At 32.3% G+C, this 20325-nt stretch overlaps 1 protein-coding gene and 1 long non-coding RNA gene across 4 annotated transcripts in view; one reads left to right on the top strand and one right to left on the bottom strand.

The window, feature by feature from the left end:
- Positions 1-383: 383 nt before the first annotated feature.
- Positions 384-7849, top strand: LOC116433777 (uncharacterized). Of its 3 annotated transcripts, none has more exons than XR_004236365.2 (4): positions 384-494; positions 590-789; positions 5470-5695; positions 7310-7849. It is a non-coding gene; the product is annotated as an uncharacterized LOC116433777 (long non-coding RNA). The 3 variants fall into 3 exon arrangements; XR_004236366.2 differs by having other exon boundaries at positions 7343-7849; XR_004236364.2 differs by having other exon boundaries at positions 7371-7848.
- The window catches only part of LOC116433776 (zwei Ig domain protein zig-8), a 129693-nt gene continuing 114927 nt past the window's right edge, over positions 5560-20325 (bottom strand). Inside the window, exon 6 of the mRNA XM_031992254.2 lies at positions 5560-5684. Within this exon, the coding sequence (XP_031848114.1) occupies positions 5560-5684 (125 nt within the window). The remainder of the gene's footprint in view (positions 5685-20325) is intronic.

The following is a 20325-nucleotide window of genomic DNA, read 5'->3' on the forward strand; positions in this document are numbered from 1 at the left end:
TATATCTATGGCATTTTTGCCGCGTGAGTTGCTGGATGTCCCCTTTTCCCATCGAACGTAATTTACTGGGCGTTCCACGATCATTTAGGGATAGATCGTTTCCATTTCAGCTGCGCAATGTGCCACGAGTGAATCAGGGAACATAGAAAAAAGATGGAGAGGATATTGTTGGATGATCAGTCTACATTATCTGTTACGCGCCGTGTTGCTTTAATGATTCACTGTTTTCAGAGATCTTCTACAGGACAACTCCGAAGTTACAACGATTCGTTCGCCTCTAAAAGCTTCCGTTCACACTAAACTTGTGGTTATGCAGGCATCGCTACAAGCGATGGAGTCTTTTTCACTTTTTGTTTGAGTGCGACATCTATTATGGAAGCTTGAAAGACTCAAACCATTGCTTGTAGCGATGCGGACATATGACGAAGGTTACAATGTGTGTGGGAGCCTTAAGGATTGGTGATTCTAGACGTTTCCCTTTCATGTTTTAGTAGGTAAGTATCCAAATTTTATGGAACCGGTGCATTTGAATTCTAAACTTAGTGCCGACAGTCTATTGACCTAGTTACTTCATCTGCTCTGTATTTAGGGTATGCGGCATGACTCTTCTGCGTGTGGTCTGCTCGTCTCGCGACTGGATGGCGCCGGTGTGTTTGGGAAATAGAGTGACTGCGTTTGGAAAATCTTCGGTGGCTAAAGGAGAAAGGAAGAGTGAGACTGAGCGACTGGACTGCGAGAATGCAGCGATTAGTGTGTGTAGTAGGAGGTGACTAGCGGAACAGCATAGAGGTAAGAGGTGTCTTTCTAGGTTATAGTTTTATCATTTTTATTGGCAACGTGTAACCGTATTGACGAACAATAAATTAGTGATCGAACATATCAGGAATTAGGAAATTAAATCGATAGGAAATTGAGTGAGAGAAAATGGAGATTAATTAGCTGAATTTCTCATCAAGTGATCTCCTGGGAGTACGTGACTGCGTGAACTTTGGCTATGAGTGCAAGGGTTTGAGTGCAAGTGATACGGGATACATGTGAAAATAAAAGAAGAGCGATTCGGGGTGAAATATGAAAGTGCGTGGAAGTTCGGTGATGGGCGAGGTTAGAGTTCAGAACCTAGAGCCTGGGGTGAAAGTTTAGCGTGAGTCTAAGGTGAGAGTCTAATCATATGAGACTGCGTGTACCATAGATGACTCAATATCATCGAATACGTAGTTCGTTAAACTGGTTTGGCGAATAGAAAAAATTGCCATATAGTTAAAAATTAATTTACTTACTGATAATTTCAATATTTTCAAAAATTTTAAGAATTTCGTCGCCAAATGGGGAAAAACGTGAATTATTGTGCCGGTGTAAACGTGTTAAGCGAGAGTTAGAGCAAGCCACTGATTAGCGTATTAGTAAATAGTATTAGTGTAGTTGTTACTGTTATTTAATAAACTGTTGTTTTCTGTTAAACAAATTGGGTATCTTTCGGGATTTATTCATACAATTGGGGACTCGTCAGAATAGAAATCTACACGTATGATTTTACGGGTGAAATATATTTATATATTAGTATATTTCATCTTGTCAATTTTTTCTCGCGGTATACAACAATATAGTTTGCAGAGATGATAGTTGTTTGAGGAAAAGTGGCCTCCAAAAGGTAAGTTATGAAATGTTTGTAATAAAAGTATTTATTAGGGATTCATTCAAATGATAATCGAGTATCGATCCTCGTATAAGTATCGAGTTAGCGTTCACTTTTACGGTAGTTGGCTAAGATATCGATATCTTCTATTTTTGAGTGGACTACGCGTGCCAACTGATCGGTGAGTATTTCCATTAGGGGATGAAGCCAAGAAAGGAGGATGTGAACGGTAAATGCAAAGTCGTGGGTGACAACTCGAGCGTTGAACTATTGGAGAGGGTAGGTCCATGCACCAACTCCGAATGACCGAAACTTACAACGGAAGTTCGCCGGATGTTAAATTAGTTTGGAAACAATAATGGTCGGAAGTTATAACGCTCGACATCTTAAGAAATGAAATAATGTCGCTCGCCTGGAAAATTCAGTGTCGGCCGGAAAAATTGCGTCAATTTTCATTATTCACGGAGCCAGAATGGAATAGATACCTTTGTATTAACCTTTTGCACTCCGAAGTTTTTCGCTAGAAATATTTTAACATTTTCTGATGAGATAAAGATGATATTTCATTTGAGATGAGATAAACCTATTTTATTTCAATATTTCTAAAACTGACGCATTATACGAGGTATAATATTAAATATCAAATTTTATAATTTTACTGTATGAAATCAAATAATGTAAATCACCTGTCGAGTGCAAAGGGTTAATAGTTCCGTGAACTTTCTAGGTATTTCGCGTGTATGTGAAAGAAATAACTGAAAATGAAACGAAGGGAAACAATGTAAGTTGCGATTTGGATGGTTTCAAAATGTTTTCATCTTTTTCGAAGTTAATGTAATTTCTTTCATATTTATCTTTATAAGTATCAATTGTTAAAATGTTGAAAGCAAATGATTTTACGTTTATATATAAATATTATAACAATGGAGTCGAAAGTTTGGTAAATATGGCGGTTTACTAAATTTATAAAATAATATTCGTGATCTTCGTCACGAGGCTGACACGATATTAAAAAGCAAGAGGTCGAGGAAGATAGTGACAAATAGAAAAATGTTCCCCTTCATTCCTGTATGAATCATTCTCCATATTTATTGCCTTGCATTCTGTTCTGTCTCACTTGCTTTATCCAATAGTTCCGGTGAAGAATTGTCTCATCAGCATGAAAGAATCCAAATGCCGAATAGTAGGTGTATAAACCAGACGCGCACTGACAACTTTAAACTGAATCACGGTTATTTATTCATCGCTGCTTTAAAATGAAAAGTGGACAATTTCTCAGAAGTTGCGACGATAAATCCACATCTCTTGCATAAAGGACCGGACTTTGCATAAGCGATTTAAGAGTTGCCGCACTTGCAGTTAATATAACGCTACTTTGAAATTATCAACAAGTTCAGAGGCATTGCTGGTTATTTAATATCTACTAACATCCTCTTTCGTGAATAATTGAATCGTGAATGTTCAAGGCTTTAAATGAAAAATTACAAATCATAACGAGTGTGATTTTTCTCGAATGTATAAAGAAATTCAAGTCTGTAGGGAATATAGGTATTTGTATCACTCTGATTAATAAAAGAAAAGGTGTAAACTTTTTTATTACAGTAACGTTGTCCAGTATAATCATAAAGAATTTATAATGTTTTTGAAAATAAAAGAAATCATTTAGAAAATATTTCTATTCTAAAACTGACGTTGTACAGTAATAGATATTTAATTTCAAATAAAAATGGTCGCCGAGCGATTTATTTTATTCCTTAAGGACCATCGGAATATATAATACTCCCTCTATCCCATATTATGGTGTACATTTCTCTGAAATTTTCTGATTATACATTGTAATGGGATTAAACGAAGTCTTTATGACTCGTAGTAGTCTAAAGAAAAACGTTCCAGACGTTTGCATAACTGGTTTTAACCTGGTTGAACTCTTTCGTGAAATACGGTTACTTGAAGCAGTGAAAATTGAAGAAAATTGAAGTGTCATTCGTTAAGATGACAATATGGAAGCTAACAGCGTATAAATTAAATTTGTAGATAAATAAAGCTATAAATCTTCATCTTCTTCTTCTAAACGTTATTTATTTATTCTTTATGTAAACGAAATATTGTGTGACTATTATCAATCTTTAACCGTCAGAGTAAACATTCCATTCTTTTTCTTTCTTATTAAATTGTTAACGATAAAGTAGTTCTATCAAGCAGATTTGTGAAAGGAATCGTAGGATAAAGACTCGAGTCACGGCGCGATTAACAATACTGCAGCTAATTAGGAATTGTGTAATAGCACGTAACAATAATACCAACACGATCAGCAAATCTGCAGCTAATCAGGAGTTGTGTAATCAGGCAGCAATTCATAGAGCACGTAACAACGATACCAGTAATTGAACATTTAAATAATGTTTCTAAACGACGTTAAATAAAGTTTATATTTAAAGATTAATTAAGTAATTTCTTTAGAAGTATTATTTAAATCCTTAGTTACTGATATTGTTGTTACGTGCAGTGTCGATTGCTTTCTGATTATACGATTCCTGATTTGCTGCGGTTTTGTTAATCGTATTGATATTATAGTTACGTGCTGTGTAAACTTCTTCCTAATTACATAATAAAATAATCAAATGTGTATCTTTCGTATACCATATTATGGAACGAAAAACGAAATTCAAATGTGTATCATAATTTAGAACAGAGGGAGTAATCAAGAGAAAAGTTTTCTTTACCTTTTTGGATAAATACAGTTCAAACGAAATGGAAAATTCTTTTGCATATTCATTTCATTTGTAAATGGCTGAAGTAACTTTGAACAGAAATTCATCGGATTTATGCACAAGTATGAAGTCACCTTTTGCACAGGAGAATACAAACCAATAATGTTGATATACTTACGCTCTAATTAATACTATCAGCGTGCATTTCACTGTGCCAGAGACTTTGGTACATTGAAACGAAAAAAGGATAACATATATAAAGCACGACACATTTTGATTTTATCCTCGATATGTAAAACGTAATCAACCTACGGATAAGGAGAATCACACTGACTTAACCAGAAAAATTCAAAACCGTCGACTCCCAAGTTTTATTTGCTAAGAAAATCAACGATACTACATAAAACCTCTCGAACGAATATTCAATTTCGGAGCCACCATTATTTCCTTACAAACCAGCAAATCCCAATATTCAAATGATCGCGGTTACGAAATCGGTGAATACGCTAAAATCAAACGATTCCGAGGGAACCTAGTCGTCCAAGGCTCGAATAACTTATCGCACACGATAGAAATTATTTAAAACTACCGAAGCTTCGACAATTTACGAACAATTCATTCGCTTGTGAACCGTTAGAAAGTCCCATTAGGCCAATTCCGAGCCATTTTTTTTATTAGTATTGCTTTCCTCGTGATTATCACAACTTTCCAAGCTACCGTCTGCAAGTATCACGCGAGTCGTTGAAGTGACCGTGTTTGTCTCCCGATATACATAGAGACGTCATGAAAATACCTGTAAGGACAAAGGCCTAAAGTTGACGTACTTTCGTAATCCGACCGGTAGAGGAAGAATCATCGGTGAAACGGAAACACTGGCGTGCAGCGACGCAGAAACAGTCACTTTCAATTGGGCCAAGAACAATGTTGAATCAGCGCTGCCAACCCCTCCCCTTCGTGCAGTCCTTTCTCGCGCAACGCTTCAACCCCCTTTTCATTTTTCCATTCTTTTTCTCTCTCTCTCTCTCTCGCGCTCTCTCTTTCGCTCTCTCTCTCTCTTGTTCGCTCACACACTCTTCGCTACGTTCATTCTTTAGCGATAATATAAAAGTTCGTATTGTATTGCAGTGCCGTGTCACGACACTGTCCAACGTCGTGACGGTGCGTCGCTATGCCCGTTCCGCGCCTTTCCGGGGCGCAATGGCAGTCGTCAGGCCTTCATCTGAGCACCTGTTGTATTCGGCCGAGGAGGACGAGGAGAACGGACAGGAGGAGAAGCAGCGATCTGCCGACACCTCCCACACCCTCTGCGCTTCCGTGATGCAGCTCGGCTAAGCTTTCTCCTGAAACATTGGTACGTACACTCAAACACCGTGAGCTTGCTAGTAGGGTTTCTTTCGGTTTATTCGATATTGTTAGGGTTGCTACTGTGAATACACGAGTTTGCGAGCTTAGAGTGGCCGAAGCCGTTGCGAGTTAACACGTCGTTGACCGGTCACGAGGTAACCCTTTGCACTCGATTTATTTTCAGTGTCGTTGGGTGTAAACTTGTATTCATTTGGAAATGAATGAAAGTTATTAACAGTGGTGGAATTCAAGATTTTACATTTATTGTATTTGTTATTATTATAATAAAATTTAAGTTTAATGATATTTTAAAGTGTGGTAGTTTTTCAGATAATTTCCAATGTTCTATAACGAATCTGTATTATCATATCCAGCATACGAGTGCAAAGGGTTAAATAAGTAAGTACAAGTAAATACAGTAAATTTGTTTCTTAATAAAAACGAGAGTCTTTAATATTAAAGGGTCATTTTTAGACTTCTATATTAAAGGTTAATAACTCGTACAAAGTTTTTTCCGATATCCAATAATCACATTTTGAGATAAACGTGTTTTAGGATAAATTAGCGTTGTTAGCTCTAATGTGACGTACGAGTTCTATAACAAATTTATATTGTCATCTCCAGCATGACGCACGAGTGCAAAGGGTTAACTTGCATTTTCGTGGCCAAACGTTGTGGTCCGGTCACGAGTTAACTCGTGTTTGCAGTTGCATTAGCCATTTCGATGTTTGAAACACGGGATTATATAGATGACGCGAAAGAAAAATATTCAGAGTTATATGAATGATATGTCTGAAGTTTAATTTCAATTCATTGTGTATGAATAAAGTATATTGTAGCTTATTTAGATTGTTTCACTTTTATGTTTAACTACGGAATAATGACTGGTGACATGGGATAGCTTTACCGTAAAACTAACTTCTTATGCGTGAAACTTTCACCATCGTGTTTGTTATGCTTTTCTGATTGAAATTACACTAAAACGATAGAATTACGATCAGAATTACCCCTATAATAAGCAATTGAAGTTTCAAATATAGAAAAGGGCTACGAATAGAAAAGAGACCGCGAGTTCGACAAAAATCGAGGACGATAATGCAATTATCCAATGTCCTCTGTACTTTGGGGTATCAAACGTTCTTATATTTAACACGTTAAGCGCCACGAAAATCTTGACCATTTTTCTGTACGGTTAGTCGTTTTAGTAAAAAAAAGTAGCAACAATTATCCACTATTTGGCGTTACAATCTTTGCATTACATTATTACTAATTTAGTTATGTTATTAAATATTTTGATTTGACATCGATTATCTTGCATGTTACGATTGTTCTCAAATTTAGATGCTTCAGTCATCGATAACTGACATGCATTTAACGTATTAAGAAGACCTCGAATGTTCAGAAATAAACGAATAATGCAAAGTTTTCATAAGGATATTATCGTCAAATCTTCCTTCCAAGTAAAATTTCATCATGCAAAAACAGTTTGTAATCTGAATTTCGATAGATTCCATGCAGCATCAATGGTTAACATTTCTTGATGCGACAGCGACATTCTAAACACTCAGAAAAGCGCTATTAATATTGCCGCAAAGGTTTTACGTTAACCGTGTAATTACAGAATACTTTTGAGATGCGCATTTGTGTTTGTCAGGAGATTGTGTGACAAGACCTTGTTGCAGACGTGTGAACTCCAGTTAAGAATTGCTCGCTCAAGTGCACACGGAACAGCTACGCTCGACACTCGTAACATCAAAGCGGTGCTGCATAGCCCACTTCTCCGTGAACCAGAAATGCAGTTTAACACATTCGCATTGGGTAATTTTTGTTAAAACTTTCCTATCAGATGAGATATTATAATGATATAAAGATATTTCAATATATGTGTATTAAAACTGCGATAATTACTTTTGTAATTAATGTATAATGCAATACATAATCTAGTATTTTAGCATATTCGCTTTAGGAAATTTTTGTTAAAACTTTCCTATCAGATGAGGTATTTTAATGATATAAAGATATTTCAATATATGTGTATTAAAAGTGCGATAATTACTTTTGTAATTAATGTATAATGCAATACATAATCTAGTGTTTTAGCATATTCGCTTTAGGAAATTTTTGTTAAAACTTTCCTATCAGATGAGGTATTTTAATGATATAAAGATATTTCAATATATGTGTATTGAAACTGCGATAATTACTTTTGTAATTAATGTATAATACAATATATAATCCAGTATTTTAATATATTTTAAACTCTGCTATCAGATAGGCTATTTTAATGATATAAAAATACTTCAACATATGTGTATTGAAAGTACAAGAAAATATTTAATTGAAGTTACATTTCGCGAGACAACATTTTTAAATAGAAATGAATTTTTGTTATTACTGTAAAAGATATGATAATCAAGTTTCTCTTTTCTCTATTCTTTTTTTCTAAATAGAACTACTTATTAGCAACTCACAAAATATCTAACTGATTTAAAACGGTCTCCAAGATATTAAGTGTCTTCAAAATATCGTTAACGATTGATGTTAAACGAATAAAATTAAAACTGAACAATAGTTTTTACATTCGAAGCATTTTTATTGTTTACATGTGAATACGAATGAATGCCAAGCAAACCAAACAGTAAAAAATGGTCGAAAAGCCAGTCCTACGAGAGTGAAAAAAGGATACCAGAAGAGCGAGAACGTGATTGGTGAAAAATTCGGATCCCTTGTGATTCCTCGTGACTGAAAGGATCGCAAGTTGTCGCTGTGTCCTGTATGAGAGATTTACAAATCACAGGTGTTTCTGTTCAATGTGCAGCGTCAAGAGGAGATAGCAAATGACGGCAAAATTTTGGTAACCAGAAAATACCCGATTTTTCAAAAGCTTCACAAATATGTGGAGCACCTCGAAAGAAGTATCATGCAATACTTTTTGATTCTTTCTTGGTTTTCTCAGTTCTTCGTCTATCGCAGATAAATATTACTTTATTCTGTTTATTTCTAAAACTATAGTAGAATAGATAAAATAAAAATTAAATGGTTTTTTAATACATTACAAAACGATGCTATTATATTAACGAAAATTTGTTCCTTGAATTAATATACATGTTATACTATGTATCTATAATAATCACCAAAACTACCCAATTATAAGGGTTAACAAGATTTAATTGAAATTCATAAATTTATATGAATAATATAAATAATGAATATTTCACGTTATTGTCTACGGTTTTAATAATATGAAAACACTGCATGTATACTGTATAAATAATAAGAGGTCATAAAAGCACAACGGTGGCAATGAAATGTGCGTATCAAGTAAAATTATTTAAATAGCATATTATCCGATGAATTTAACATATTTAACATATTTATATATACATTATTATATATATAATATAATATATATATATAATATATTTATATAATATATAATATATTAAATATATATATATATATATTTCATATTTTTTGGTGTGGCGCAACATTCAACATTTTTTATGACAATGATGGTGGGGTATTTTCATTTAAACAACAAATTTTGATGAATTTAATGACATCATTTTGTAAATCAAAAACAAACTATTAATTCCTATAATTTTAAAAATATGCAGAGAAATAATATATTCATCGTCATTACCTTATTCGAAGGTTATTTTTATCCTAAAAGGCTAAAAAGGTGCTAAAGCCAGTTTGATTCGAGGTATGCTGAAATTTCTCGATGTAATGAAAGATATAGTGCATTTACCGTGCACATATGATACGATTCCATTAGTACGTTCCTCGTAGAAATAATTACAGCATTACTGTACACCGTATTTATTTAAAATAAAATATTTCTATTTCCCTCAGTTCTCAGTAACGCCACTCAACTTCACTTTCAACTGTTATTCAAGAGTTCCACATGTTATACAGGAGAATTAAAGTAATCCAAATGTTTACGTGTCATTGTCGTTTAGGACAAGAGATTTGTCACTACGCAGTACGATTGATAAAATCATAAAATACGATTCGAGAAATATTGCACCGTTAAATACCGAGAAAATACCTACATATGTTTTCCAATTAAATTGTTTAATTTGATTAAAGAGGATATTGCAAATTGAATCATCGTATTTTCAGAACTTGAAACCGCCCTCGTACACGCGGTGTCGTTTTTCACGGTGGCCCGTTTTATCATTTTTTACATATATCTCCACTTTAACAATGAAACGGTGAAAAAAGTTCCAGCAGTATCGCATAACTGCAGTTGAACTCTGTGGATTGGTTTTTCCAATTGTTCTTCGAATGCATTATCCATGCAACAGATTTAACTGAATATACACTGAATAAACCCCGCATTTCACCATGGTTTCTATATATCATCGCGATAGTTGAACACTTTTTTCTCTACCGTTTCATATTTATACCTTTACATCTGTATATTTCTTTTTAAATACTTCGGTGACGTTTTAAAACGATAAGAAATCAAATAGTTACGCATCAATTGCTATTATCATGGTATGTGGTTGATATTTAATTAAAACTATTCATTTCAATATCTATTTTGATCTATCAATATATAAAATATTTATTTAATACTATTGGCTTTACGTATTACATATTCTTGCATTTAACAGAAAACATTGCCACTGCCGATTACACTAATTTTCAAGGCACTAAAGAAATTACTCCGGAAAATTCAAATCTGTGCGCGTGTTCTATTCGTTTCATTTTAAATCCTATTATTCCTTCAATTTATATTTTTAATCTATAACGTCATAATTTTATAATTTTACAGCTCATAATTTTAATTACACGTAATACCTTCTAAGATTAGTTAAAACAGTTCTCCGTTTATTAAACAGTCGCAGAGGTTACTCGGAAGCGAATATATTCGCAAAATATCCAAGACTTTATCCTGTGTCCGCGATGGAATCTTTTTGAAATATTCGATTCGATTAATGTTACAGGATCACGAGGAGCGTACACCTACAGGCTTCATAACCCTGTCAGGCTGAAAGTCACGTGGCCGTGTTGAATATCGTGCACTACTTCTGCCGGCTATATTTAATTGCCGGGTTTCGTGACAGAGGAACTAAGTGAAGCATCGGAGAACGTAGCTTTTACGAGATCACAAAAAATTTATAACGATCTTAAACGCGACGCACGGGACAGCTGATAAGATGAATGGAACTTAACGCGAGGAACAAAAGATTAGAACGTTAACGTGAAGCCACGTTCATACTCGAGTGTAGAAGTGATTCAATACTTGAATTTTTATTAACACTATCTACTGTGAGCCATTTTCGTCTCGAATGCTTCACACAGGTATCACGAACATTTTAACACGTTGACATAAATGCCATCTATACCGTCCTATATTCTTAGTATTATAAATAAAAAAATATAGTAATTTTATTCTGAAAGTATAAATTATTTTATTATTGTAATAATTATTTTATTATTAAATTAAATTATTGGGAAGCTAGGAAACGCCTAAATAAAGGAAAATTGTATCACATAGGGATCTTTGCTTATGGTTGATAGCTGGAGTGCTCAGTATTTGTTAGTACATGTGTTGGTAGATTAGTGTGCAGCCGTGTTTCCTTTCAAAATTCATATTCAGAAGAAATATATATTCAGGGACGAAAGGGTTAAAGAAGGACTCCATCTAGAGACGTTCTAAATATAGGGAAACTTTAGGAACTTTTTTACGTTTACGGAAATTTATTGTAAAATTTATTTTATCGTTCCAGGAAAAATTGGTATTCGTTCATTTAGATGTTACATACTAAAGGCTTATAAGTAGACAACTATGATACATTACGATGAAATTATTTAACAAATTATATCAAGAGAAATAAATATTCTAAACAGATTTCATTTTAACTAATTCAGAGAGACACAAAGAAAACGATATTAAACATAAAGTGTCATCGGTTGCAAAACAAATAATGAACGCTCCCAAGTTTGCGCGTTTCGAATACTCCTAACGGAATATTGTTATGAAAACTAAATCGCTCGAAGATTTCATAAAAATCAGCATATGCCACTCGAGTGATCGTTCTTGTTAGTGATTTCTTCAGAATCTCTTGCTCCCCCGTTTCCCTGTCCAAGTGTTTTCGAAGAGGCCATCGCCGTCTTGTTCAATGCACCCTTGGCCCGCTACTTCTGGAGCAGACATTGCCATATTTCCAGTGCATTGGGTGGAAAAAAATTTCACAATACCGTGAGATTTCTTCAATATGCATATTATTGCTTTGCTGAAGTCCCGCTTCACTTCCTGAGAACCATTAACGCATTTAAAGTGAACTGCTCGTTTTGCTCTTCTAACGTTGGGCTCCATCTAGCTCCAAGGTTCTTCCAGAGATAATTTAACCTGGCTACTTTTTATTTCAATTAAAACGAAATCTTCCCATTTGCAATTTAAATGTAATGTTTCTGTTTATATTAGGTCGTGTAATATGAAATGTCGGATTTTTCGTATTCGTTCATATGTTTGTACCCCTGCTGTTATTCCTTTGTTTTCCGTTGAACCTCTTGACACTAGACCTACCGAATGGGTAAAAATGACCCATTCTCAAATTCTTTCTTTGCAATTATTGAAAAGGAACACATGCTTCTCTGGGAAAAAAATAATGAAATTGATTTATGAATGCACTGAATTATAAGTCGATTGAAATTTCAATAGATGCATTGTTAGGGTTTCCGTAGACAAATTAGAAAATCCAATTTAATTCGGCGGTAGTTCTAGTGTTAAACAGTTTCATTGTCGATTAGAGTAACTTTTTGCAAAGAAGTCTTTCTGAATTGTATATAATAACTATTTCTTGCATTGTTTCTTGAAAACCTGCATATCAATGTTTGTGCAATTTTCTTACATGAATTCAAATTTGGAGATAACGATGGGAAAACTGTTGAAAATATGAACAAAGCAGTTGGAGACGATGCTGTGAATGAAAGAACAGTGCATAGTTGATTTGTCAAATTTCGTTTCGATGTTTCTTTGGAAAATCAGCGTGATGAAACAATAGTTTGTAACGACGACTTCGAAATCCATTCATTGTGAACATTCAGACTTTTTCAAAAAGGGATATATTCACTAACATTATTTCTACTTAAAGTGAAGACACCTTTTGAAATATTCAGAATTATTTTCCAAATTCAGTTGTTTCTTCGACTTTTCCAATAACGATTATAAAATTAACTATAGGAAATCTCGAAAATTCAATTGAGGAAAAACGATTAAAGTGAGAAAATAATTTTAAGGGGAAATTTCAAAAGCTGTCTTTGGACATCTTTGGTGAAAACAGTGTCAAAACAGGTTGGCAGAGGTGTATCGAATCGAAAATGTTTCGATCGAGTATATTTTGAATAAACATCTTTTAGAACAGCAAATAAGATTTCCCCTTTTCTGCAAAATTCAACATTTTACATTACACAACTTAATAATTTATAAATATGGGAAATATTTTGAACTAAACACCTAATTCAAGTGTAATATTTAAATGTTAATCTGTCATAATTTAAACGAATTGCGCAAGCATTCGTTTTTATCTTTTCACCTATGTAGAACGCGTATAAGTAGTTATTAGTTATTTAAATTTATATATAATAGCCATTTCATTCGCTAACTGTTATAGATAATTGTGTACACAATATAAGCTCATATTTAAAATGCGCATTGATTATTTTTAATTGCAAACATTCTGTCGTATAGCTTATAAAGGAAGGCGACCAAGGAAACTAATTATATTTACTTGTTAAAATTATAATGGATATTCAATAGGCTTGTTATAAACTTTGTCACTGTTTCTCGTAGTTAGAAATAATGACTACGAATAAAGTTATATACAAATGGCAATACCGGTGTTTCATGGAAATAATGTTTTAAAAGCTTTTACACTGAAAATTCTCAGCATTGTATCTTCACAGACAAATATTAATCGAAACAAGTATCTTCCACATTAATGTAATTAAAAACAAAAATTTCAATTTGTACTTTATAGCATTTCATTGACTTGTAAATTCCAAAAACGCTGCCAATATTTAATTAAATACAGCAATTTCTCTTTTAACGGTAGCTTAAATTTCAGATAGTTAAATTTCAGATATAATTAAATCTCATATCGTAGGTAATTGGTGTAACGTACGAGAAATTTCACGTTTCATAGAACATACGAAAAATTATTTTTAAAATATTCATCTCGATTGAAAGAAGGTTTAAACAATAAATTCATTATATGATCTCTACTTCTGAGATTAATTTCTTTTCGATTTTATTTTTGTAATTAAAACTGATGTGCGTGTGTCTATAATTGTCTTTTAATTTAATTTTTCGTATGTATTCAATATATTTCTAAATCCAGAATCTTCCTCTTTTTATTTTAAAATTCTACATGGAATAATAAATTTCATAATAAATAACCCGGATAATACGAGCAAACGTAGAATCTCTTTATCCATTTCATTCGAACCTTTGAATTTCAAACGGTCAAATTTTCGAGAACAGACGCACTTCGCCATTTCAAATTTAGAATTCTCCAACTCGCACACTTGTATAAATCGATGAAAATACTTTCACTTTTGTTATATTTATGTATATATGCATGATGCTCGACAAATGCGTATCTCTGTCCGACAAACGTTACCATTTTTATACATATATTTCGTTATTTAATAAGTTATTCCATTTTCATATATTTATTTAAATACAAACATCAATCTGTCCCTCTTTATCGTCATTCATTTTTTAAAAATTCAATTTTAAATAAAAAATAGAATTTTCAGCTTTAACAATAATTCGTGTATCGACACTAATTACAGAGACAATTGTTTCTTAGAAGTAATTCATTAGAGTGTCCAAAATAAACTGATATATATTTTTATTCAGTACAAACATTTGAACTTATTCAGTTTAAACCATCTATATAACGATCGAAATGATCAATTTTTCGAACAAGTTTCAGTTCATTTAAAATGCTAGTATCTAAAAAAAAATCTAACCGCGTCGTGTGTGGATACAGTGCAGGGAAACCTAATACAGAAACCATGAAATATAGCTAAAGCGTAGATTTCGCTTTTTATTGGCAAAATAAAATAATTTCGCCATACACGGAGTACCGTCAGTAATCTTCAACGCCAACACGTGATCGCTCGACCGCAATACCACCGTTTCATGTGAGCAATTTTATCAGCTCACTCCATTTTTATACAGTACCCCGTATAACGCGGTACTTTCATAACGCGGACTAAAAATTGCGCTGCTGCTCTCGTATAATGCAATATAAAAATTGCTGGAAAATTATATTTGCGACGTGAAAACAAATGTGTCTTCGAACTAACTTAAAAATGATAGTTTTGCATTAACACTTGTATATAATTATATATACAAGAGTTAATGAAGAAGATAATATAATAGAAACGATGGTCATTGATAACCACAGAGCAGTTGATGCGACCTTAAACGTAATTTTAAAAAAAAGACCTTGTTTAAAATATATAACGTAAAACAATTATTTCTATATGTACAGAATTTCAATCGTAATATATCATTTTTACATTTTTATTTCTTCAATTTGCATGTGAACGTATATATTCTTTCAATTTTGAACAAATGATTGCAAGCGTAATAATATAAAACAATAGTTTAGACTCCTTTCTTAGATAAATTGTTATCTACAAAGTCTTTGATATATACGATCATAACGAATAGATGAACAACAATATTAAACCATATTGATTTCTTTAAAATTAAATTTCTTAAATTCAGAACTATTTCAGTTTTTCTGTATAAACGAAAAGCAATATTAAACCTTACTAATATTTTAAAATAGAAAAGTATTTCATTTTTTCTATATGAACGAAAATTTTTCTCACTGGGAATCGATTGGCAACAATTTAATTGTAACGAAGCAAATGAGAACTAGACTAACACTCGATTTGAAATTCGCGAATATCACGATTTACCGAGAAACTTCGATGGTTAAGGTGTTAAATAAAAAACTGTATATTTATTATTTATTTAACAATGAAGTTCAACGTTTGCCGTTAAAAATTCAACGGTATTATCCAGAGTTTCGGACGTTGGCAAATGGTTCATTTTGTTATTATCGGTAAATTGGTACCTCGGTTACGCTTAGCGCATGTGGTGTCCGGATGTCCGACCGCGACAATTAATTATCTCGTGTTGGACGAGTACCTTATTCAGAACATTCACAACAAATCCGTAATTTACTATTAAGCTGTCCAAAAATGTTCTTGTTCTGCTATAATAGCTCAAATTGTAAACCACAATTTCTATGTATTTTACATGTGCATGTGCACCTACTGACACATTGCGTAATAACAGAAAATGACCAGCATACCGCGAGATAGGATGCATTATAGTAGAATTATCTGTTATTAAATAAATAGAAAGATAAACGAATTCAAATAAAGGAAGTTTGTATATTTTACATAAAAAATAGTTTCATGTGTCATTGTAAATGACTGCGTAATGTTTTATATCAAATCATTTGTAGATAGATCAGAGTGTGATCTTCATATAATTGTCTAACAAGCATTTCAATTTTTACTTTGTATGAAAGCTATCTAATTCTATAAAACTTTCATACATTTCAAAAATTATTTTCATATCGCACTCAGCTTCTACAGGAAAAATTAATTTTGCAGCATAAATCAAATTTCCATGAAACAAACACTTTAACTTATACTTTCTATGAAAACTATCTAATTCTATAGAACTTTCATATACTTCTAAAATTGTTTTCATATTGCACTCAGCTTCTACAAAAAAAATTAATTTTCTCAAAAATCGAATTTCTATGGTCAAAGATTTCTGTGCGTTACAGATACATTAATATTTCTTATATAATAGAATTCTGCGATTTCTCTTAAGTAAAACACTATATACTCCTGTCAAATTATATCCTTCAGTGGTAGCTGTTAGTAAGAGTGATGATAATTTTGCCATTTGTTAAGGTATTTACCAGTTTATTTTGAAAACTAAAAGTCTGATAAAATCGAAATACACTGCGCGGTAGAGCAGACTTTTTTTTTTATATGGAAATCATCAAAGGAAGGTACAACACAGATTTTGTTTCCAGTTGAAAATAATTCCGAGAGATACGATAGCGCGAGATATAGTCAGTGATCCACAACGATCGCTTGGCGTTCCACTTGTTAGCGCAACGCAATCGTTTCATCCGTGCAATTGTATTAGCTTGTTGTTGACTCCATTGGAAGGACCGGCTGACTGTGGAGTCTGGATATTGCACAATGGAGTACCGTCTATTGTTCCGATGGACCTAACCAATTAAACTTTTGGTTTTACCAACACATATTAGGAACAAACGACAACACTACTTTAAACTATCCAAAAGTTGATCATGAGCAACGTGTAATCGCTTTGAGAAACCTAATCTTTTCTATTTGCAGACTAATTACTTAGTAATTATACACAATTATTTAATTAATTTTCTGTAGAAGTCTGCATAAATGCAATTGTATTCGGAACTATCCGTTGTTTAATAACTCGAATGAAATTTTGTCTGTTTTAAGAGAACAGTTTTTAGTATTTGACAAATAATTGACTTATTCATGTTGATTTACTTTAATATTATTAATTAGCTGTGTACCACCGCTGGTGTATGCTAGAGTGAATGTATTAAAGACTTTTCTGTTCGGAAATGTAATATAAATTATTATAGAATATCTTAATAATCTTAAAAAATTGTTGTGAGTCACGTTCTGGTTGTAAACCCATGTTCGCCATTATTGTCGACACATGCTCCTTTGTTATACTTACTTACTGTTTATTATATATTTTATGGTGGAAACGATAAGTAGGAAAGCAATATTACATTAACGTTTATAATCTATTCTGTGATAGAAAGAATAAACAAAAAAATAGTACTATATTAATATATTTATATAACATTCTTCTTTTATTAGTAATTCATTTTATTGCGAAAATTTTATTTTTCTCGAAAGTAATAGTATCTTCGGTTTACTTATATATAGGGTGTCCTACAGTTCCTATAAGAATATATTTATTTAACATTCCTCTTTTATTAGTAATTCATTTTATTGCGAAAATTTTACTTTTCTCGAAAGTAATAGTATCTTCAGTTTTTTTTATATATAGGGTGTCCTACAGTTCCTATAAGAATTTTAGAAATTTATTTTATAAGTAATACTAAGATCAAATTGTCGTGTAACAGAATGTTTATAAATACATTTAACGTCACCTTTTCACGTAGTTGTTTTGAACGAACGTTTTCCTCCATGATGTGTTTTATATCAAAATTACGCGAAAATAAATTAAGAATTGTAAATGATAACTGTGCTTAATTCGATAATCTGCTGAATGTAATTACTTCATATAAAGATTATAATAAAAATATGAAATGCGAAATTGTACACGCATAGGTGTGTACATTTATAAATTAAAAATTTGTATAATTTACTTAAAATAAACAAATTAATTACATATACATAAACATATCGTCGAATTTATTATGGACCGAATTTTGCTGCGGTTTTACCTCTCACACCTACAGTATCAGTTTTTGTAATTAATTTATTTTAAGTAGATTTTATAGTGCAAAGTTTTGCTTTTACAGTCCCCCAAGCAGGAATCCAAAGTTACAAGATCTGGTGACCTAGGAGACCAAGTCTGATTCCTTTCAGCCAATCTGTTTACGCGAACTGATAAAGGAACAGCTTCCAACAATGCCTTTGTTAACACGAACGAAAATGGAACTAAATGAAACTGTTCGAACCAGTAAGAAAGAATCTCTTGTTAAATGTTCAGGAAGTTGGGGAATTTTACATTTAAATAGTTGATCTTGAACTGATTTTTATCGTATCGACGTGCAACAAGAAAAGTAGCTCATTTCACGTTTTTCACACAGACTAGCATAATTTAAACTAATGTGAAAAGCAAAGTTTTAATGCTGATAACAAGCATGTTTCAGATATTACCATAACAGCTAGTACGATTTACGTTTCGTACGCCATTTTGTCGGTTTAGCTATATCAACATATCGCACATGTATGATGTATGTAAAATACTTCGTTTGGGTTACTTACTATGTTTTAAATGTGTAACAATTATATGAATGACATATCAGGTGAAACAATTGTAATGAAAGCACGGTCCACAGTGAGAGCATTCCAAATTCGATCGTAATCGCGAACGTGTTAATCCTTTCCGGTCGGAGCACTCCGAGAGTGGACTACCCGATTAGTCGTAGCATTTAGTCGGAAGTAAATTAATACAATTATAGTTTATATTCATTCATAAATATGTTCATCATATATATCGTCCATATTTATTTATTTATATACAAATATATTTAACATTTATATGGTTATATATATTTATGATTCATATTTATATATAAATATGTTCATATTTATATATATATATTTATATATAAATATGTTCAACATATATATGGTTTATATTTATTTATTTATTTATACATAAATATGTCCAACATATTTATGGTTTATATTTACTTATTTATTTAACAGTTACGACAAGGTAGCTGAAAGAAGAGCCACTCGGTTTATGAAACAGTTGAACGTTTGAGCCGGGCGATACTCGTCCTCAATGGTAGAAGTGCTTTGCGGGGTCATACCCGGACTTCGACTGGAAAGGATTAAAAACAGCGGATATTTTGGGAAACGTGGAAGAAATACTGTCGAAATTAAATTATTTTCCGAGCGCAATTACGAATGACATTCAAAGAAGATTGCTGTTTTATCCGTGACTAATTTAAATCCACACGTTAGCATACACCGAATTGTTCTTAACAAATGTATTGTATCTTACAGTAAAAAATATTTTACGTAGGTATTGAAGTATTAGATATTAGATATTAGATTAGATGAACTCCGATCAAGGATTTGATGGCAAAGATTTTGTAAATAAGATAAACCTTTGTACATAGGCGAATCATATGTTACGATAAAATCATCAAATTTTTTATTACGTATGCTTCTCTAATCAAGCGACCTTCAAAGACTGTGTTAACGAGAACGATATGCATTATTGATCGTAAGAGAAACCATATTGGATTTGTCAAAAAGGGCGTTTATTAGGAGAGTCTAAAAACTCAACAGGGCATGATGACGTGAATTGTCGAGCAATTAATGATATTCCAGCTGTAGTAATGAGAACTGAAAGAAATCTTTTATATGGAATTAAGCTGCGAATGTAAACGGATGGTTTATTATAATTTGGAATATTTAATGTAATTAAGCAATAATAAAGCATTAATAAACATGTTTTTTACTATTCGAAAGATCGTTAAATTTATTGGCCACGTGGGTCATATCAAATAATATAATACATCAATATATTATAGTACATTATAAATAATAATGTATCAATTAAAAATAATTAAAAGGATTTTCCTTCGAAACAGAATATTTTTCCTTTGAATCCATTTTTAATTTTAGAGAAAATTTAATCGATTATGTTCTAATGAGAATCACCTTATACGAATAATTTCTTTGGTATAGTTTCTAATCTATAATAATTGTTCAATATTATTGTGGGCAAATCTTACGCAGACATAAATTCTATCCTAGAGATTCTTTCTCCAGAGTATCATTAAGGATCAATAGCTTGAATAACAC

The sequence above is a fragment of the Nomia melanderi genome, chromosome 14, assembly GCF_051020985.1.
Source record: "Nomia melanderi isolate GNS246 chromosome 14, iyNomMela1, whole genome shotgun sequence".
NCBI classification, from domain to species: domain Eukaryota; kingdom Metazoa; phylum Arthropoda; class Insecta; order Hymenoptera; family Halictidae; genus Nomia; species Nomia melanderi.